The 22,908-nt window shown below is 36.9% G+C and overlaps 2 protein-coding genes across 27 annotated transcripts; one reads left to right on the top strand and one right to left on the bottom strand.

Moving 5' to 3' along the window:
• Positions 1-111: 111 nt before the first annotated feature.
• Positions 112-16,970, top strand: LOC125471864. 26 transcript variants are annotated; one of them, XM_048572756.1, is made up of 15 exons: positions 112-573; positions 660-728; positions 7,232-7,318; positions 8,092-8,171; positions 9,124-9,219; positions 9,346-9,402; positions 10,020-10,100; positions 10,593-10,660; positions 10,930-11,085; positions 12,443-12,503; positions 12,657-12,840; positions 13,146-13,235; positions 14,378-14,512; positions 14,943-15,029; positions 15,117-16,970. In XM_048572756.1, the coding sequence occupies exons 6-14, from the start codon at positions 9,362-9,364 to the stop codon at positions 14,988-14,990; spliced, it is 864 nt and encodes a 287-aa protein (XP_048428713.1). In that variant the 5' UTR covers positions 112-573; positions 660-728; positions 7,232-7,318; positions 8,092-8,171; positions 9,124-9,219; positions 9,346-9,361; the 3' UTR covers positions 14,991-15,029; positions 15,117-16,970. The 26 variants fall into 26 exon arrangements, with proteins under 26 accessions (XP_048428713.1, XP_048428709.1, XP_048428725.1 ...); XM_048572761.1 differs by having other exon boundaries at positions 113-573; positions 10,940-11,085; positions 12,677-12,840; XM_048572752.1 differs by lacking the exon at positions 10,593-10,660 and having other exon boundaries at positions 112-569; positions 10,020-10,179.
• Positions 16,971-21,284: 4,314 nt separating this feature from the next.
• On the bottom strand, positions 21,285-22,902 carry LOC125471863 (rust resistance kinase Lr10-like). Its single transcript, XM_048572748.1, has 2 exons — positions 22,672-22,902; positions 21,285-22,528 (listed from the first exon to the last, which is right to left on the bottom strand). The coding sequence occupies exons 1-2, from the start codon at positions 22,841-22,843 to the stop codon at positions 21,402-21,404; spliced, it is 1,299 nt and encodes a 432-aa protein (XP_048428705.1). The 5' UTR covers positions 22,844-22,902; the 3' UTR covers positions 21,285-21,401.
• Between the last annotated feature and the right edge of the window lie 6 nt (positions 22,903-22,908).

Here is a 22,908-nt window from a genome sequence, read left to right as displayed (position 1 = left end):
TTTGGGCAAGATAGGGGGTCACCGGGTAGGTATCATTTGCTGTCGTTCAATTAGGGTTTCGGGGAGGGTCTGCGAGAGAGAGAGAGAGAGAGAGATGGCGATGGAAGGAGAGCGAGGGGGAGGGGTAGGGGGTCTCGGCACTGTTGCTGCAGATGGTAGGGGTCATCAACAAACCCTACTGAGGTTGGGGTGTGCCGGATCTTGCGCTGCATGCCTCAAATCCAAAGACAAGTTCCTTTTTTAAATTGTTTTCTTTATGGTGACTTAGATTTTCTAATTGTTTAGTATGTTAGGTTCGGTTTTGGGGGATTTGTGATTTTATAGAGAGAGATGGATAGGGAGATAAAGATTGACAGACGGAGGAGAAAGCATGGCTGTGTGCATTTTTTTTGGGGTTAATTAATGGGTTAGTGCGCAGGGTCAGTGAGGAGAGTGACAGAGGGGTGTATGGGAGAGTGACAGAGGGGTGCATTTTTAAATTGTTAAAACCATATTTCGAATTTTTTGGTTTCACTGTGCTCATTTTTGTGCTTCTTGATAATTTCCTGGTGTTTGCTTCTCATCGCTCTGTTGGTAGATTTTTTTCCCCATTTCTTGGTTCCTTATGTATTCCTTGTTACAAATCTGTCTAATTTTTGGCTGTGTGATGATCCTTGTAGGTGAGCTATATGAACGTTGTTTTGAAACACAGAGCTTCATCCCCTCGAATCTGCAATTCATAGCAGCAGGTTCATCCTCACCCCTTCACTATTATCTGCTTAAAGCGAAACATTTTTATTATGGCCTTGGTTGCTTGACATTTTTAGGCATATAATTTGCTATACTTTTGTTTTGGTTTCTTCAGTTAGATGTAATGTCACCCAACATAGTATAATAGACGGAATCACCATCTCTGTTCTCTTCAAGATAATTTTATTTCGTAACCCAACTTGGCAAATGATATAGTTTGTTGAAGAGAGAAAGCAAGCTTTGTTTGCAGTAGTATTAATAAGTCAGATCTCTTATTTTCCTGCAAATGAATAGACTTAATGCAATCCTCGGTCAAATCATTTATCACATTCAGACAAGTTCCCAATTATTTTTGCATATGAAGAAGACCATCTTCACTTACACCGGATTTATCTGCAAACTGAATTTTGATTACCCCAAACTTATTAATAAAGAAGCCACTGTTTTAATCAAATTTGGCATAATCTTTAACATGAATATAGAAGGAAAGAAGCAAAATAGGCCTCGAATGGATGTATATGTGTAGAAATTATGTTGGAAGGTTAGTTATGTTGAAAAAACCCGCACACTGGACCTTGTTCTTTGATGTAACCAACGGCAATAGACTAAACTAGCAAATATAGAAAACTTAGAAACACACAAGAATTATACTGGTTCGGCAGAACTTATGCCTACGTCCAGTTGTGATTTCCCTAGGTAGAGAAATCACCACTTCTTTGATTAATAATAGAGATTACAGAACTTATGCAAACCCTAGAACTAATCTCAAAACTCTCTGCTGTTTGGCTGTTTTCTCTCTGCTGAAATCAGTCTTGCCGCACCCTATTTATAGATATAGGGTTGGCTTACATGTCCTTTACAGATTATAATTCCTATTCTAAGTGGAATAGGAAATTAGACTTCCTTTCCAATTCCAAATAGACTTCTAGGATTTCTAATCTAAATTGAATCAGGAAACTAAGATTCTTTCCTAGCCCTTTTAGGAGAAGAATTGGTGCACCCTTTCCCTAAAACAATCCTAAACAGAAAAGGACACAAATTGACGAGCCAAAAACTAACAATCTCCACCTTGGTGAGTCAAACCAAGTCTTGATCGTTTGCACCCCAGAGTATCTTTGAACCTTCTTGAAGTAGCTCTGGAAAACTTCAAGAGTCTTCACCTTGGCAACCTCCTTCTTGCCTCATTGCACCTCAGGTGAGGAGGTGCTCCACTTTAATCAATCAACGAGATTGATCAAGTTCAAACAATGCTTGAACTTCTTGGCCGGCACTATCTTTGTAAGGAAATCTGCGGCATTGTCATCCGTATGAACCTTTTCAATCCAAATTTCCTTAGACTCCACCCAATCTCTGATTCTATGATACCTTGCTTCAATGTGCTTTGATCTTCCAGAAAAAACCTGATTCTTTGCCAAGTGAATGGCACTTTGACTATCACACTTAAGCTTCACACAATCTTGAGTGATTCCCATTTGACTTACCAAGCCACTAAGCCAAATTGCTTCCTTTCCAGCTTCGGCCAATGCAATATACTCTGCCTCTGTGGTCGATAAAGCTGTAATTGGTTGCAGTAGTGCCCTCCAACTGATTGGTCCTCCTGCGCATGTAAACACATAACCCGAAGTTGACCTTCTCTTGTCCAAGTCCCCTGCATAATCGGCATCCACATATCCTAACACCCCTGCATTTTCCTTTTGCTTCTCAAACATAATCCTTTGTCGCCAAGAACCTTTCAAATAACGCAAAATCCACTTGACTACATCCCAATGTTGCTTTCCTGGATTTGCCATGTATCTGGAAACGACACTGATTGCTTGAGCTATGTCAGGACGTGTGCATACCATTGCATACATGAGGCAGCCCACGGCATTAGCATAAGGCACCTTCTTCATTTCTTGTTGCTCTTCCTCGGACGTAGGACACTGTTGTCCACTTAACCTGAAGTGAGCTGCCAACGGAGTCGAAACTACCTTTGCTTCTTGCATGTTGAACTTCTCAAAAACCTTCTGAATATACTTGGCTTGTGATATCCAGATCCTTCCAGCGGTCCTATCTCTCTGAATTTCCATGCCAAGGATCTTCTGTGCGGCACCTAGATCCTTCATGTCGAACTCCTCGCTCAACATCCTTTTCAAGTCTTGAATTCTAGACTTGTCTTGACAAGCAATTAACATGTCATCCACATATAGCAATAGCAATATGATCATCCCATCTTGGAACACATGATAGTACACACAACAGTCATACAAACACCTTCTAAAATTAATTTTCAGCATGAATGAATCAAACCTCTTGTACCACTGTCTTGGAGACTGTTTCAGGCCATACAGGGACTTCCTTAGCTGACATACTAGGTTTTCTTTCCCATATTCAACAAACCCTTCTGGTTGAGCCATGAATATCGTCTCCTCTAAATCCCCATGAAGAAACGCTGTCTTCACATCCATCTGCTCAATCTCCATGTCATGCTGAGCTGCCATTGCTAAAAGCAATCGGATAGAAGTATGCTTGACTACAGGTGAAAAGATCTCATCATAATCCACCCCTTCCTTTTGTGAGTACCCCTTAGCCACGAGCCTTGCTTTGAATCTCACGGCATCTTGTTCATGTAGTCCTTCCTTTTTCCTAAATACCCACTTGCATCCAACTAGCTTTCTGTCTTTGGGTTTAGGAACCAACTCCCAAACAGAGTTCTTGTAAAGAGACTCCATTTCCTCTGTCATAGCACTCATCCAACTATCTCGCTCATCACTTGCTATAGCTTCTCGATAAGTAGTCGGATCTCCTTGACTAATGTTAAGAGCATAATTAACTTCGTTTTGGTCAAACCCAAACCTGTCAAGTTTCTTCTTGTTCCGCTTAGGTTTGTCCAGTGCTATGCATCTTTGGAATGCAGGTGGATTGTTGGGTGGAGTTTGACTCCTTTGGGATATCTGGCGGATTGGAGTACCTTCAATCTGTCCTGTTTCTTGCTCCACCTGATTCCTAACTGGTGAATGATGCTGATGCTCTTCTTCTTCCTCAAAACCATCAGATTCGGCCTCTTGCTCAATTTGCTCCACCTGAGCTTCTTCTTCATCTGAACTGATTAACGGAATCTTTGTTGCTTCAATTTCAGCATCATCCTTCTTCTCCCTACTGCTCTCGACTTTATTTAGAGGCATGGTTGTCTCATCAAAGACAACATCTCGACTGACAACCTTTTTTCTGTTGTTGAAATCCCAAAGCTTGAAACCCTTCACTCCTTTCTCAAAACCTAGGAATATGCAATGTATAGACTTCGGTTTGAGCTTGGACCTTTCATCACTTGGAATATGTGCATAAGCACTACAGCCGAACACCCTGAGCTTGGAATAATCCACCGGCTTCTCAGACCATACCTCTTCTGCACTCTTAAAACCGAGAACTGTAGATGGTGATCTGTTAATCAAATAACTTGCATGATTAACAGCCTCTGCCCAAAAACTATCAGGCAATCCTGCATGAAATCGCATGCTCCTTTCTCTCTCCATGAGAGTTCGGTTCATCCTCTCAGCAGCTCCATTTTGTTGGGGATTCTTCTTTACTGTGAAGTGCCTTATGATGCCTTCCTGCTTGCAGTAATCGGTGAACTCCTTACTTGCATATTCACCTCCATTGTCACTTCTCAGATACTTGATCTTTCTTCCAGTTTGATTCTCGGTTTCTGTTTTCCATTCCTTGAACTTTGCAAAAACCTCGGATTTCTGCTTCATGAAATAAATCCAAACCTTCCTAGAAAAATCATCCATGAAAGTAACAAAATACCTGGCTCCACCATTTGATTTAGTTGGAGCAGGACCCCAAACATCTGAGTGAATATAGCTGAGTTGCTCCTTACTTCGGCTATCTGCACTGCTACTTGCGAATGATACCTTTCTTTGCTTCCCAAGAACACAGTATTCACAAAAATCTAGTTTGCAAGCTGACACGCCTTCCAACAGGCCTTGCTTGTGTAATTCTTGCAATCCCTTCTGGCTTATGTGCCCGAGCCTATGATGCCATAGTTCAGTCTTGTCTTCTATACTTTGATTTACAGAAACAGCTGCTCCCCCGACTATAGTGGTCCCAATTAACTTATACAACTTATTGGGTTGTAGGTCACCCCGCATTACCACTAGCGATCCTTTGGTTACCCTGAGTCTTCCTTTTTTAGACTTGTACCCATAACCGGCCTCATCTAAAGTACCCAAGGAAATCAAATTCTTTCTTAGTCTAGGGACATACCTGACGTTCCCCAAAGCTTGTATCATCCCATCGAACATTCTGATTCGAACAGTGCCGATTCCTCTTACAGGACATGAAGAATCATCCCCCATTAAGACTTCCCCGCTGCTGACTTCTTTGTAAGTATCGAACCATTCTTTTACTGCACACATGAAACGTGCATCCAGTATCCAAAATCCAATTGGAAGCCTTGGAGCCCGATGTTACCGAAAGAAGTTCCCCGTCACTCTCATGTTCGGTGACTGCACTAGCGGAACCTGAGCTTCCTTCCATCTTGGCTTTCTTTTCTTTCCAAATCTTGCAGTTCCTCTTCCAATGATCGGCTGAACCACATTCGAAGCAACCTTCCTTCTTTTCCTTTTTCTTCTTGGATTTTGACCTACCTCTGTTGCCAGTTTTCTCTTCCCTTGTCTTTTCCCGCCCCCTCTCCTTGCCTTTGGCATAAAGGCCTTGAGAGCTTTCAGTTATATCATCTAGTTTAGCATATGACTGAAGAGCTTGAATTACGTCTTCAAGCTTCAAGGACTCTTTTCCAAACATTAGAGTTGTTCGAAAGTGCTTGAAAGACGAAGGTAGAGACCTTAGCAGGATGATAGCCATATCATCATCTTTGTAAGTTTCTTCGACTTTCTGAAGATTAGCTATGCAATTCTGGAACCTGCATACGTGATCTTCAATATCACCTCCTTCTTCTAGTCGAAGCCCGAATAGTTCATCCTTTAGAAAAAGTTTATTGGACACGGTTTTGCCCATATAAACATTCTCTAATTTTTCCCATGCTTCCTGGGCAGACATTTTTCGGTGATGTGTGACCGAACTGATCTTGTGAGATGGATCTCGATGGAACTCTTGGCCTTCTTAAGAACCTTATTCCATGCTGCTTCTGTCATGCTTTCCGGCTTCTTACCATCAAGTGCATCATCCAAATCCTGCTGTATCAGTACGTTCTTCATCATCCTTTGCCAGTCCGTGAAGTCATCCTTGCCGTCAAAGGGTTTTAACGCAGGTCCTTGATCCGCATTCATCTTCCCCTTTAACATCGTAGAACACCTTGATCCTAGCTCTGATACCAATTGTTGAAAAAACCCGCACACTGGACCTTGTTCTTTGATGTAACCAACGGCAATAGACTAAACTAGCAAATATAGAAAACTTAGAAACACACAAGAATTATACTGGTTCGGCAGAACTTATGCCTACGTCCAGTTGTGATTTCCCTAGGTAGAGAAATCACCACTTCTTTGATTAATAATAGAGATTACAGAACTTATGCAAACCCTAGAACTAATCTCAAAACTCTCTGCTGTTTGGCTGTTTTCTCTCTGCTGAAATCAGTCTTGCCGCACCCTATTTATAGATATAGGGTTGGCTTACATGTCCTTTACAGATTATAATTCCTATTCTAAGTGGAATAGGAAATTAGACTTCCTTTCCAATTCCAAATAGACTTCTAGGATTTCTAATCTAAATTGAATCAGGAAACTAAGATTCTTTCCTAGCCCTTTTAGGAGAAGAATTGGTGCACCCTTTCCCTAAAACAATCCTAAACAGAAAAGGACACAAATTGACGAGCCAAAAACTAACAAGTTAAACTTAGGCTTATTCTCAAGTATAGTATAAATCCTTGGGTTATTTGGATTTCAGTGTTTATCAAACTTTGCCGTGCTTATGTATTGATCTCATAACTGTCGCTTTCGTACAACAATCCAAATATGGAATCTGCCATCTGGATTCTATATGGAAGTTGTGAAGCTTTTTTCCCCCAAAATTTTGGTCTTTTTGTTTTTGTATGTTGGTTTAAAACAAATAAGAAGTTTTCATATTGGTATTTTGCTTTTGTTCCTAAACAATGACAATTTTTTACTTCTGAAATGGTTGTCACCTTATTATTTGTTCATGTGCCAGTGCCCTGTTATGATGGTGCTCATTGCTCTAGGAAAATTGGGAGGGGAAATTTTCATATGCTTTGTGGAATCTTTGATGCAATTAGCATTTTAAATTTGACTCCTCCCATTAGTTTTTTTCTTTCTGATAAATTCTGTTGTGATCTATGTGTGTTGCTGATGAAAGAAGATAAAGGTTTAGCCATGTTCCTTAATGGTCCCTGAAACTCATGGGTGCTTTCACTTGCTATGCATACGGTGATAATTGTGGCTGATGCTGTTATGATTCATAACTAGGCAATTTCCACTCATATTTCCTTTGGTTGTGTAATGATTTTCTTTTGTCCTAACTTCACTTGCCATCATATGTTCAGGCTTGGGTTACCCTTGGTAGAGCACAGTTAAACTTTGGGGAGGCTGATAGTGCCATTCAAAGCTTCAACAGAGCATTAGCCATCAAGGTATTGTTTCACCTTTCAAGAAATTATAATCTGTACTTCTCAAAGCTTCTTACGCTGTTTTCTGATGCGTCTTTGAGCCACTGACCTTAGATGGAGTCTGATACTGCAATATTATGTGCTAATCTAATAAACCCTGCAGCTTATTCGTCTTCGTCATGAGTAAAATAACATGACAGAAAGGAGCGGTAACCGGCTCGCACATTCCCTTGATGATCGTTATAATCTTCGTTTTCTTAGTCTCCTCTATGCCCTCATCGAGAAAGTTCTCAAACCTGTTCCCATATGTGTATTGTTAAGTTGCTAATTTATAGATTAACCTGCTGTGATTCTGTGCTTGAAGTCAGGCATATGTTTAGACTTCCAAATTTGATGCCTTAGTAGCTTCAGTGCTTGCCTTAAAATTACTATAGGCATAACTGTTACAGTTCAAGTGTATGAAGGTTTTTTCCAAGGCATTTGTGATAGACCGGTGTACTTTAATCTTCTCCTAGGTCCCCAATTACAACAAAAATCAAAATTGCATAAATATTAAGAACACAATGAAACTGAAAAAATTATATGGTTCTAAAGTGATATAAACTGTAAATGAAGAAAATACAGGTGCATGTATTGGTGCATCAGATGTACAGATTAGGACCAATTCTCTGTGATTAAAGTCTGGAAAAATACAGTGAAAAAGATGCAACTTTTTTATGGGATTGACAATTTTCGGCTTAGTTTTGGCTAAGAAATAATTAGAGTGTACTTATTAAGTTGAGTTAACAAATTTGCAGGATGCAACAGAACACATGGGAGAAGTTTTGAAACGAGTTAAGAAGATCCGGCTGAAAAGAGCCTACAAGATAGGGAATTGGTATGCTGCTTTGTCTCTGTGTTGGATTTTTATGTTTAGGTTCTGCTGCTAAGTAGATTTTATAGTGTTCTAAATCTGTTTTGAAAATGTGCTTAAAGATTGGACATGTTATTGTATATTAGCCATGTAGTTTATAATTACCTGTGGACTTGAATACTATTATCTGATTATAGTTTATAATTACCTGTGGACTTGAATAGTATTATCTAAAGCTCTCTCACTACTCGGTTGTATCTATATAGCAAGAAATTGTTGTGTAGGTGAACTACAAACCTCAAATTCCCTTCTGTATATTTGCAGTTGCTTTTCCATATAAATCTTCTCTTGCAAAGAAATTCAAAGGCCTCTAATTGTATTCATGGACTATAACTGTAATTATATAATGTACATTATTATTTAAATATAAAAAGGTATAATTTATATATAAAGTCAATTTAAACTCTTTTTGCTTTGAGAAAGGGAACTGGTAAGGGAGGTATGGGTATGGGTTTTTAGGGCTGGTTTCTAGGGAGGTGGTCTGGTGTCAGTGCCTTCACATGGTGAGGGGTGTGATATGGGGGAGAGAGGAGAGGGGGTTGGTTGCAGAGAATGGGGGTGTGATTTGGGGGAGATAGGAGCGGGGGTTGGTTGCAGAGAGAAGGTGACGGCGGGTGCACGATTAGGGGGACAGAAAGAGAGTTGATTGGGTACAAGATTTGAGGGTAGGGTTGAGGGAATGAGTGTGTTGGCTGCAGAGAGATGGTGGGGTTGAGTTAGTATCTCTCCCTTTCTGTCGCTTCTCTCTTCCTCCATCTATGACAACTTTGTTTTGGGGTCAAAATATGTTCGCCTTTACATAGAAATTTGAGTGTTTTATTTATTTATTTGGGTTTTTATAGCTGATGCATATTATGTTTTGTGTTTCTGGGTTTTATCACTAATTGTCAATTGGATTTTCTGGTTTCAAAAATAGGTGGAGGCATCGACTAATCTGCTGGCTGATCAGCAGATGCCAGTGTATAATCTTGCATCGAAGATTCTTTGTCGGGTTATCAATGTATCATTGAAGGTAGTGTGGTGGCTGCTCTTATAAAGAATTCTAAGAATTCTGGATTTAATTGTTTAGCTGCTTCTTTTGTACTCAAGTTATTGGGCTTTGCGAGGGAATACTATGTTTCTTTCTGCTGAATTATAGGCTGAACCAGACACTGATGAAGTATTTGCACAAGTCACTTTACTTCCCGAATCAAATGTAAGTTGTTGGCTTGAGGATTCTGATTTATTGTGGGTGGGTAAAACTGATTATGGGTTGAGATTCGGATGGTTTGATGTTATAAATTTTAGCAAGATGAGAATGCAGTGGAGAAGGAAATAACATAGGGCGCGCGTCCTTAAATGGGAAAACACTTTGGTTAGGCAAAGCCAAATTAAGGAAGAGAATAGGTAGAGGCTAAAACATAATCAAGTGGAAATTTTAGGTACAAAATGTGTAGTGAGTCAAGAAATTATACAATGGTGTCCAACTGCTTTCCACCACGGCCACTTTAAAAGGCTTAGTTCTTTTTCCAAGTGAAGAAATAAAATGGCACTTGAATCATAGAAATATTAACATCTATCCTCAAATTAAAAAAACTTCATATTTGAAAGGAAAAACACACACCAGCGCACACTTGGAAATAGTTGGAAATATTCGCAAACCTCACAATATATATGCATGCTTTAGCGATATTTATAATGAGGATATTTATATAAGCAAACCTCACTTATGCCCTGTACACATTCTACTGTTTAAGTAATGAAGAAAACTATTGTCAATGTCTCTAGCTATTCATTTATTATCTTCAATGATTTGGAAACCTGCTACTATAGTTTTCAGAATGGTTATGTCACACTCTGCTATTCTTCCTGCCAAAAAGGGGAAGGTTTGCATGGCTGTCACTCTTCCAACAGGTTAGTGGGTTTCTCTGGTTAGAACTTCAGTCTACAAGCTTTGTGGCTGATCAGAAGCTACCTTATTTGGATTTTGCTGGTAAGCATGAATTTATATATATATATATATATATATAAATATATATATATATTCATTAAGTTTATATAATTACATGGGTGTTCTTTGAGTGCTATGTACATATATTTCCTAAAAGAAACTGATTTCTCACACTATTTTCTTATTCTGCACCTTTGTTGAATTTTTGTCCTTTGATTTCATTTTTTTTTTATTCAATTCAAATGACCAAAATAAACACGAGTGTATAATGAGTATGCGGAAATCAGTATCATTTGCTAAAATGTTTATCTTTATAGCTCATGGTATATATGAGTTTTGTTGTTGTTGCTTTTCTTGCCTTTGCACATTCTGCTCTGAAATTTATAAATACATAGAATATTGTAATTGAAAGAAAAAAGAACTTTGGACCAAATTCTACATACTCAATTTGACAGGAAGAAGGTTTTGAATGGGATGATTGGAAGACAAAAAGGTTATAATTCTTATGACTGGATTGAGCATGGTATGTTTAATTATGCAGATGACCATCTGTTTTACTTTGATTAATTTCTTTGGTCAGTGCATATCATAGATAATGTATTTAATAAATGATGTAGAAACAGTGTCCAGCTTCAATACTACAAGTGTATTATCCGTTAGATTCGACTTTCACAATTATTAAATTTTTTAGTGTAAATCTGAACCGTTTATTTCCCGTATCATTCAATATTATGGAAGTATTTTCTGTAGAAACCTGCTGGAAAAAAAATTGATGTAGAAACCTTTGAAAAGCTCAATGCAGGCATCTCAACTCAATTACTACAAACCCTATTCAAGGTGAAGGGTGTCGTACACTATGGAATTGCAGGAAATGCAGATCCCCAACTCGAAATTGGAGATGTCACCATCCCTCAATTTTGGGCTCATTCAGGCCTTTGGAATTGGCAGGTATAAAACACTAATTTTCTTTAGAAAATTGGCTTTTGTTTGGTAATCTTTTTTTTAATCCCAGTTAATTGAATATCCAATTATGGAAAAATGTATTCGTACCAAACCAAATTCCAATTGAACGGTTGGTGTATTTGTTCCATACAACATTCGAATTGGATGATTGGTTTATTTGTTCCAAACCCCAATATCATATTATTTGTATTTCTGCCCATTTATGGATGATTGGTGTAGCTGCTATGATTGTCAGATTGTGTATGTTGGTTATTTCTTAAATGAGCAAATAAAGTCAGCAAAAAAGTAGATGCTATGTCAGTGTATGTCAATGGGGAAGTGTAGCTATGAAATATATGATTACATTGATCATGGATGATGCGTATAACAGAGTCCTAACTGAGCAATTTATGTTAGTGACTCAGTGTAGATGCTAAATACTAATGGGTGAATAATGAATGTTTCGCTGAGTAGCATGTTATTACCAATCTTGGTAGATTTACAAAGCATATGAGAGAATTGGTATGAATTTTGCACTGGTGGCTGAAGAAAAATCAACAAGCTAGATTACTCATTTAACCATTTACATGCATTTGATCACAGATATTGAGAAACCTTAGAGTTAATTATCTGTAACAATAAATGTTAATTATTCAAACTTGATTTCTTGGCAATGGCTTCCTTCGTTAACCTCTACAACTACGTCTCTCTTCACTTTCCCACTTCCTCTGGTCTCTCTTTCTCTTTCTAATCTCTACTGAGTTTCTTTCAATCTGTCAATTTATATAATTTATACTTTGATGTGATATTTGGTGCATTTGATTTGGTTTTGTGAATGTCTTCCTGACTTTTCCGCATTGGATTAAAATAATAAGTTCAATGGTTGTATACATAACAGAATACTGATTTGCGAACAAGGCAATTCAAAGCTTGAAAATTTGTATATTATGCTAAGCTGACTACCTTTTTTCCCCGCTTTTTCGACTTTGAGCAATTGCAGTATTTTAGCCCAACTTGCTAAAATTTTTGTTTATATGAATTTGGTATAAACTTGAATAGAACTTATATCTGCAGGTTGAATGTGTCCTTTGCCAAGTATTTTTTGGTACAAGAAAAAGATTACATTATATGCACACGATACTGTTTCAATATTCTACTTTTGCTTGCAATTTTGTTCTCTCTAGGACATTAAAGAGCAGTGTTGGTTTTTAAGTTTCACCACCAAATACCAACTGTTTGATTGTGATCTCTCTGTGAGATTGGTTATATGATTTAAAAATTCTGTTAATAAATGTTAATTGTGATTCAAAAAATAGACTATGCTTTACCTGATAAAAAAACAGAAACTGCATGTGTATGATAGGAAGTGGAGAGCAATCTGTCTCGGTTTTGGAATGTACTGGAATCAAAGAAGCTAACTCAAGGTGCTAACTTTGAATTTTCCTGAAATATCTCCTTTTGTTTTTGGATTAATTATTTTAGACGTAGGAAATCTCTATGTTTTATCTGGTAGTTGAAAATATAAATTTGGGACTTGTTCCATTTAGTTATTTGGGAGTTTGAATTTATAAATGTAGATTTGTGTTTGTTTGCCCTGCTGTTGTTTCAAAGCTGGAGGAGGCATTGTGGATTAATAATAGGAAATATGATGCTCTGTGGTGCTGGGAAATGCTTAAACTGCTTGTGCATTTTGCACTCCGGACCAGAATGAGGCAAGGGTTCCAAAAGGTGTTGCAGTGCTTCCTAAAGGCTTTCAATGAGGTACTTCCACTTACAAATCTCAAAGAAACTACATTGTTTTTTAACTTTCGATGTGTAATAAGGAGGGTTGTGAGATTGACTGCATAATTTGTAATTTGGGTTTAGTGACTTATAAAATTGCAATTTCAAAGATCTTAAATTACAGTTTAGTTATCCATTTTTGAAATTCCTGTGCACAGTAATTGATAAATGTAATGCTATTAGAAAATTGTTATTACTGTGATTGTGCAGTGCTTACTATGTATTTGCTTAGCTTAATTATTTTAAATTAGGGGTGGTTGAAAGTTGGAATTTTATTCATGCAGTTTGTGCAGAGAAGAGTATCTCATTACAAGGAACTCAATCCAACAGAAAATTTACTACTCTTAAAAGCATTTTGTGAACTCCAAGCTCAAGTCAATCCTTAATTTTCATCTACTTTTTATTTCTCCATGTCTAGGTGATTTACATGGTTTGTAACCATTAAATCACCCAACTTTATATTTACAATTGTGTTTCTGATTGTTGATGTCAATTAAAATACTATTATTCAGGTTATTAGATTTTATGCTATATGTTAACATATTCATTTTAATAATTACCACTTGCTTTAATGCATAGAAAATGCTGATTCTGTGGCAAGAAAATAGTCTTATTTCCTGTTTAATAAAACTCATAATTAGAGAAACTGTTTGAAGAGAATGATACATAATTATTCATGCAATTTGTAATCCCGCAGCAACACGCAGGCGTTACTAGCTAGTCATATATACTAAAACTCAGTTGAGTTTTAGCACTGTTCAGCAATAGTAAAAAGGCGGAAATGCCCTTGATTTGTTTGGGGTTTAGGTGCTGCTGAATTGCTTTGTATAGTTAAATGTCATTTGGTGTCTTCAGCTGCCCGAAAAGTCCTACGCCTTTTTTATCTCGCCTGTTGCAGGGATAAGGTGAGAATTGACTGTGCCACGTGTTGGGTACTTTTTGGGGTTTATTTTGCTTCCTTTTCCTTTTGGTTTATTTCTCTCGCCGTTCTCATCAATTTTCTACCTATCTCAAACTGCTCTCTCATCTTTTCATCTCTCTCCCAAATTATCTGTGCGAAATCAGTGAGCCTGTTTTTGGTTGCTGGAAAAAAGTTTGGTTGTTACAAATTTCTTGCGTTCAAAATCCCTCAATCGCTACGAATTTTGTTCCTTTTTTTGGATTTGTCAGAATCAATGTTTTGGGTCAGAGGTCTACAGTTACTGGGTGAGTTTTTTTTACTTTTTGGGTATCGTTGTTTTAAATTTTTCTTGGTGGTTTTCGATACTCAGATGTTTTTGCATATGAATTTTGGATGGTTTTTGTATATGAATTTTGTTTTTATAATATTAGGTATTTTGTTTCTATGCTAAGATTTTAATTTTTTTTGGGGTCAAATATTTAATTACATCATGTCATGGGTTTTGTATGGGTTCAATTGGCAGTTTTGATTTTCTTTCTATTTTGTTTCCATTCCACTGCTGTCTCTCAATTTGTGTTGCCTCTTTGATTCTGGCTTTGTCCGCGTGTGTCAAAGGATAGAAACCGGCTGAAGTCAAATTTCTGCGGCTTGGTTCTGCTACTTGGGTCGTTGCCCTGGAGATTAAATTATCAAAATTTGGTGTTTCCACATTGCCGATTCCAAGTGGTCGTTGCTGAGAGGATCAAATTGGTGAGTTTCGAAATAAAAACCTTTTTTCCTAATTGATTTCCTTGCTTTTGCTGATTATTGTTGGCTTTAATGCATGTTGATTTTTTATTTTCAATAATTTTGCTTATGTGGTTTGCGATTTTTGTTCTTCATTTTGTTCAGATTTTGAGGTTTTGATTTTGTTGTTTTTAGGTTTTTTGGCTTTCCTATTTTTGAGTGAGTTATTTGTGATCATTTTGCATTTATCAAAATTCAACTAGGGGAAATTGGTCTCTGTGTTGTGCCAAATCTTTACAGATTACATTTGGCTTAGTTTTGTGGATTTTATTTGGTCTGTGTAGCTATTTTTTGCCTGATTTTTCTTAATCTTATATGCTTGGGTTGTAAATTGTGGCTTTCCAGTATTTTGATTTTGTGGTCTTTAACTAATACACAATTTGCTCTGAGGTAGAAGGAAAAGAAAATCAAGTATACGAATGAGTTAGAAAGTAAGGTGTGACTATTTTGAAGCACCTGTGATGCTGCTGTTATATTTTGGGTACGTTTTCTGTCCTTCTGCTTTTTTTCCAGTTTGGAGATGCACTGATAATTGTTGGATTAATATGGACTTGTATTTTTTGGGAAGAAATGAGAGGAGTCGTTGGAATTTTAGAAAGCTTTGTGTTTCTGCCTTTTATGTGACAGGGAATACGGACAGGGAGTGGAAGACAGAAAACATTAGTTTAGATTGCAATTTTAAAAGTTTTTATGCATCCGAGCCCTAAAATTGCAAGTTGCCTTGGAATCTTACCATCCTCTTCTTCCTCAATATGGATTCGCTGGTCATCTCCTTCCTCTATCAGATTATAAATCCATTTTGGATGGTTGATTTCATTTGTCAGCGATATAGGCATGATATGCCGCAATGATCAGCAGTAACAAAACAAATGAACGCAGGGTTGCTCCTGCAAATGGATAGATACTATCCACGAGTAAACATTTATTCTCGAGTGTCCTTTGGACATGAAACAAAGCTAAACACCAGTCCTACACTACTCACCCTTGGAAACGTCTTTGTTTTGCCTGCAAAGGACTGTTGCGAAAATTAAACTGTCATTTCTCAAAACTAATCAATATCGTTACCACAAATCTAAGCCGCTAATTACATGAAAGCAGAAAAATCACAGCATGTAGCAGAGTTGCTGATCATCATCATTAAAAACATCATGAGCAGAATAGATGCGAAATAAGATTTAGACGCGTTATCCTGACTTGGTTTCCTCCTGTCAACAAATTCAATTTCGCTCTTGGTGCCATTGTTCTTCAATCCACACCTCTTGCCCTCTGCTTCGCATTTGATACAATTTGGTTTAGACCATTTGAAATGCATAGTTTTAATTGCATTTATTTTTCCAGAGGCAATGAGCAATGGAATAAGGTAACGTTTTATTTACCAAAATGCCTCTTCTTTTTCCAATGACATTTTTGGGCCGGGGGTCTGGGTTAGGCCCTTTAGGCCGTGTGTTTGTTTGGGTTGTGTACATTTGGGCTGTTAAATAGTGGGTTTTAGTCTGAAAAGGACTTTATTACCCATTTTAATTTGAGATCTAAAGGCAGAAAATAAAAGTTGGATGGCCATTATTGTCAGTTTTCGTTTAGGAGGGTTGGGTGTGGCTATCGAAGGAAATTGGTTGGATTCGGTGAGGGAGGCGTACAGAGAGTTGGTTGCATTGTGTGATTCGGTCAGGGGAAATTACAGAGAGGGAAATATAAAGGGAGGAAGGGGTATGATGAGTAGATTTTATATTATATATTTATCTCTGTTCTTAGTATATTTTGATCATTATTTTTGAAGAATTTTGATACTTTAAATTGTATTTTTAATATAGGACTTTCTATTTCCTTTGGAACAAAACATGATCAAATGGATGAATTTTGGAGTAATTCCAGTTGGAGGGCGTTCGTGAGTCATTTGGCTTGATCGTGTCAAAATTTGGAATTTTTCTACCAATTGGTGATTTTCTGGCGATAGAATAAAGGAGCAGTGCACTGGAAAAGTGACGTTTTGGGCTTGAATTGCGTTTTTGGAGCCCAAAATGACCTTTGATGGGTTCGTGGCCCTCTGGAGATGTGTTCAGAACATCCTGATCTTCAAAACAAGCTATTATGGGCTGGATTTGGAGGATATTTGAGGGTAAAATGTGGTTGGACAGTTACTTGGTAGATTCTCCTAACTTAATTAGGACTTTATTTTTTAAGATATTTTATTATTATTTAGTTTCCTGGTGAGAATAAAAAATTTAGTTTTCTACGGATTGTGCGATGGTTTTTGGGGGATATTTAAGGTTTTCCGCCGGCCCTAGTCTATTTATCTTCTCTTTTATGCGACTTTGGAGACAGAGAGAAATTGGCTAGGGTTCTTGAAGATTTTCAGATTTTTATTTTAAAGTGTTTTCATTTTTTTTCTTCATAATAATAATATTTTCTATGATTTTAATTATGAATATGCGTAACTAATTTGTTTGCTAGGGCGAAGCCTTAAGCCTTAGCATAAATATGTAATTTTTATTTAATTGCTTATGATTGATTGCATGCACGCTTTGAATTATTGATCACCGTTTTAAATTGCCTAATTGTCTTAATGCTTGATCACATTAGGATATTTAGAAAAGTAATTTGATGCAATTTTGGTCGGAAGGTTCCTTGAAATTGGCCCTGGCTTCCTGTGGTTAATAATTGTAATTTCACTTAGAATGAACACCACATCTTAAGGGTTGCATAGTTTTTCAAAGGGTTTTTATAAAACATAATGAGTCTCTCATGTTCATATTTGATCCGGACGTCCAAACAGATTGCATGTTAGATATACGTTCTATGTTGGAGGTTCCAAGTAGAATCTCCACTAATTAATGAAACCTTCTTTGTCAACCAAAAGAGGGTAAAAAGACAACTTAGTTTTCTATCACATAAAAAAAATGATGGGCAATAATGTCATTTCACAGGTTCAAATTTTATTGTTTTTTATCGAAGCCTTACCTATAGATAATGTTAAAATACCTTCAATATTATAAATTTAAAAAAAAAAAAAAAACCTCCCACTCCCTCCCCCCACGTTCTCTCTCTCCCTCTCTCCTTCTCATTTTCTAAAAAAATGTGTTCATACATACAAAGTGTGTAGGCAAATGCTTGTATATATTAGGAAAACCTGACTTTCAAAGTGGCATGGGTAGATCATAAGTAATTGATAAAAATACATAGAATTGTTAGGTGATTGTGGAACCATAGTGCTTTTATAAATTGGTATTTACAACTCTTTTCTTTTATCGCATTAGTTTTGGGGAATTTACTATAATTTTTAATTAAAATTCGTTTTTAATATTACCCAAATTCAAAATCTCCTTTCTCAATTTTTAAATTTAAGTAATTAAATATGAATTGTTTTTACATAAATTATTAAAATAGTTCATGTGAGGAATGACCTTGTATGAGCATCTATACTACAACATCCTTGTACTCTTGCAAGTTTTTTGTGTGATTTTAATCCTGTTTGTGTAGGTTCTAAAAATCCTATCAAGGCATTTGGTGGATGGTTACAAAGAGAGAATCGGTGAGGGCTTTACTGTATTCAAATTAGCCTTATTCCTTCGCTAGAAAATTATGATCTCACAAACGCCTCTAATCATTCATCTGAGAGGCAAGCTGTTCCCCTTAAGGATGAATTGTTATCCAAAGAACTATTTGGTGAACCGTCCGTTGGGAAAGAAGATCTACATTACGACTAGCTTATTCGTCAGTTAAAACACTTCCATCTTTGCTCCAAATGTTTGCCCGACGACTGATGTATTAACCTACAAACTCTAGCCGTCCTGTAAATCAATTCAGTCAACCCAGTTTGTTGACTAATTTTGCCCTACTAAACTTGTATTCTGTCTGTTAAAAAAGGTGAAACCGACGAAATCTTCTCTGTCGAGCAACACTTGACAGGGCAAGCCATAAATTCTAGTAGTGCAAGTTTAGATGAATCCAAGAACTAAAGGATTTAGCAAGTTTGGATGCATATTTCCTGTCTTTGGGGTTTCTAATAAATGATTGTACTTTACAGATGAATTGTACGTCTCATCTGTGTTGATTAAGATCTCCCCCTGTTTTTCGTGGCATTGAACTGCTAATCCTTTTCTGTGGTGGTTTCTGTATACTCCAGTACAATTCGTTTCTTTTAGGACTGATTTGAATGCGATTGATTTTGTTCAGTACCTTTCAAATTTCATGTGTTTTGTTCATTTCATTTAACTTTTTAAGATTTTATTTTTTGTAAATGCTAGTCTTATCATATTTTTCGTACCATAATTGTATCACTTTTTTAATAGAGATGGAACATACATGTGTTGATGAGCCTTACTTTTATAAACTGATGGTACAAATATGGTAAGTGCAATATTACTCTTTAGTAGAGTAATGTTGGAGATACCGCATATTTATACCACATTGATGTATCATATAATGTGACAAGTAATAAATATAACCAACAATCTAACATTTAATGAGATAAACTCATTACAAGACGTGGTATGTACACAGCCATATCACAATATGGTACAACAATGTAATATAAACATGTAATCTCTCTAGTATTTTGCTTATTTTTTATTTATATTTGTTAATAGAAACAATATTGTTGAACCTTAAGAAGGATTACACTCAACATCATGCGGGTGAACATATTGAACGCTGAGCAGGCTCCTCGTATAATGCTACATAACTACCACATATGGGTAAATTCCAACTCCTGCCCATGGAAGCCCATACTTTGCTTGCACATGAGCTACTTAATGAATTGGAATTAATTGTGGGTTCCTCTAGGTCTTCTAATATTGTTTACTAATTGTTGCGGCATATCAAGTGACTTTGCATAAAAACTTTCATAACATTGACACGGTTATAACACTGTGTGTCGTTAATTGTCAATCATGCAACGCAATATGTAAATTCTTTTTACATAATGTTTGTGTGATTGGCATGAGAAACTACATGTGCCATAGAAGTTGGTCTTGAAGGAAACATTTGATAAGCTAAGTTCATTAGAGCAACACTCATACATGTAATTAACAATTAAGGGTTCTAGCATGCTTATATACACTCAAAAATAAAACTTAACTCATGAAATTCAGAGCCTAGTAATTGTTAGTCAAATACTCAACTCAAATTCAAAACAAAAAGAATTGACTTTATACTTTTCTAGATCCTCAAGGATAATCACATAAAGTGAGGTTCTCATTCCTTTTGCTCATAGGTTCTTTTATCCATTAATATGGATAAACTCTTGCTTCTTGGCTCCATAGATCCATGTTTTGGATGGTTGAAAGGATTCTCCAAAGCAACTAAAGTAGGAGGCTTTTATTTTTCGGAGTAAATTGTAGCACTAGTCTCTTAACTTTAATCCAATTGGAGCAATGGTCTCTCACTTAAAAATTCATTATCATTGGCCCCTCAACTCATCAAAACGTGCAGCTATAGTCATTTTGGTCAACTCTATTAGAACTTCTGTTAAAATGAGTCACATGTCATGCACGTGAGGCTAAATCAAGGGCCAAATAAGAAAAATTGTATTAATGATCCCTCAACTTTAATCCAACTGGAGAAATTATTCCTCAACTTTAACCTAATTGGAACAATGGTCCCTATCTTTAACCCAATCGTGACAATGATCATTCTAACATAACTTATTTTAACAGAATTCTGAGAGAATTGACGAAAATGATCATAACTATATATTTTGATGAATTGATGAACTAATGAAAATACTTAGTTAAAAAATTATTATTTCAATTTAATTAAAATTAAAAAAACATTGCTACAATTTATTATATTTTTCAACGCCAAAAATGAATGACAAAGAAGATGAGCGTCCATCCCGCTCACAAATTTGATTCCCGTGCAATATGTTGCATATTTGTTGGCTACCCTCTTGGTAAAAAAGTCTATGCGCTTTATAATTTGGTCAAAAACGCTAGCCTGCCAGCCTATTGGATCAACCACAGCAGCCCACACGGTCTGCCACGTCCCTTGCCCTCACGTCACCCTCACGCCCGCCTCTACCTTCCACGCAATCTCTTGCGTCCCCAATCCCATTTCCTTCCAACTGCCCGCCAATTCCTTCCGCGTCACCTCTACACCCCCACCCAATATTGTGATTACCCGTTATCCATGAAGTTTCTTCCATCCTCAGAGTAATACTTTTTGTTTTATGTGATTTATTGTTGTGGTAGAATGCAATAATGCTTATATACTTTTGCATGAATTCAATATCTACTAATATTTATCGATCTTTTTACTTTTAATAACTAACAATTTAATTCTCTTATTTTATAGTTTTCAAATCAAACAAAAAAAATTCATATTGTTTCTTTTAATTAAAATTTTAAATAATATTTAGTCGTATAATTAGCTTCGGTTACTAATCAATCCACTTTGTTTGGCAAGTTTTCGTATCCCAAACTCAACGCGAAGGGAAAAACTTGGGTGGGGATGGCATGCTTTATGGCAAGATAAGTCTATATGAAATTAATTTTCTAATTAGAAGTTAAAACATACAAAATGCTAACTAGTTGAAGCTCACGACAAATGGTAGTGCTCTAATTATTGTCACGGCTTAGAGCTTAAATAGTATAAATAAGAACCGAAATCAAGCTCTTGGTGTGTAGAAATGAGTTAGAATTTGGTAAGTCCAGTGCTCGATTTCCTTCTAGGCTTCTACAGTAACCAAAAATAAATTAAAAAAATGATAAACAATAATTGGCATCTAATGCTTAAACAATGAGTGGAAACAAACTTCTTTTGTTTGGTACCAACACGAAATGGTTATCAAAATATCCCCTAGGTTTGAATCATCACACATTCAATGCGAATGTTACTATACATTTGCGTATACATTTTACTCTAATTCAGCAACTGCTTCTAGCTCTAGGCGTCTTGCATTTCTAGTTGTAGGACCTGTAGGCATGAAGGGATTAGGCGGCACGGTCAAGCTATCTCCTCCTCCTTCTAACATCTGAACAGCTGTTTTCATGGAAGGACGATTCGACGGGTGCCACTGGATACACCATAGCCCTATAATTGCAAGTTTCTTTGGAATTTTACCATCTTCTTCTTGCCCAATACGGATTCGCAGGTCGTCCCCATCCTCTAGAAGATTATAAATCCACTGTGGATAGTAGATTTCACTTGAAGTGTTCTCCGTGGTTGAACCAATATTCTTCCTTCCTCCTACCATCTCAAGCAGCAGCATTCCAAAGCTATAGACATCTGCCTTGTAAGACACATTTCCAAAATTCCTGGAGAACACTTCGGGTGCAATGTAGCCCATGGTCCCCCTAGCTGTAGTCATGGACACCAAGCTTTGATCCTTGGAACATAACTTGGCCAAACCAAAATCAGAAATTTTTGGAGTGAAGTTTTGGTCCAGCAACACATTATGGGGTTTGATATCGAAATGCAGGATTCGTAGATCGCATCCTTGGTGAAGATATTCAATTCCTTTGGCTATGCCTAGGGCAATATCTTGCAGCTTATCCCAACCAAGAGAGGAATTCTTACTATCTGCAGATGAAATGAAATCTTGCAGGGAACCGTTGGGGAAGAACTCGTAAACAAGAGCTCGTATAAATCCATCAGCACAAAATCCAACCAAGCGAGCCACGTTGACGTGGTGGATAAGACCCATCGTTCGCACTTCATTTACGAACTCTTCCCCATCTCCCTTAGAAGTGTTGAGGACTTTAACAGCAATAAAGAATTCAGAAGAAAGCATTCCTTTGAAGACAGTTCCATAGGCTCCTTGGCCCAACTTGTCCTTGAATTGATTTGTAATCCTCTTAATATCTGCGTACGAATACCTGCTTGGTTTGAGTGCTTTGTAATCCTCCAAGAATCTTTCAATTCTTAATTGACTCTCTTTTTCCTTTCTATCAGCTCTATATACCCGATATGCTGCAATCATCGGTAGAACAAGAAGCAAAGAACCCAGGATTCCACCTGTAAGCACTTTTTTCCACGTGTTGCCTGTAGAAGAATTGCAAATTAAATTGAGACTGACAATTAATATCCGCAGAAAAATGGATCGGACAACATCCTTCAAATAATAATTACTGTGACATAAATATAACGTTGTTTAAAACTAGCAATGAATATAATGTTCTCCTTACTTGGTTTGCTCACGTGTTGACATTCAATTTCACCGTTGGTGCCATTGTTCTTCCATGTACACCTCTTTCCCTCTGCTTCACATTCTGTACAATTTGGTTTCGACCATTTGAATTGAAGAACACGGCCATTACCCACCCAATCGCCAAATGGAACTGATAAAACATCATACATCTTTGAACAAAATTGTAGATTCTGGAAGAAACGTTCTATTTCATATGTAGAATCAATGGCATAAA

The sequence above is a fragment of a genome, unplaced genomic scaffold (genome assembly GCF_019419815.1).
Source record: "Pyrus x bretschneideri cultivar Hongxiangsu unplaced genomic scaffold, Pyrus_bretschneideri_v1 Contig62, whole genome shotgun sequence".
Lineage (NCBI taxonomy): Eukaryota > Viridiplantae > Streptophyta > Magnoliopsida > Rosales > Rosaceae > Pyrus > Pyrus x bretschneideri.
Note: the sequence above shows the minus strand (reverse complement) of the source record. Positions and strands in the feature narration are given on the sequence as shown.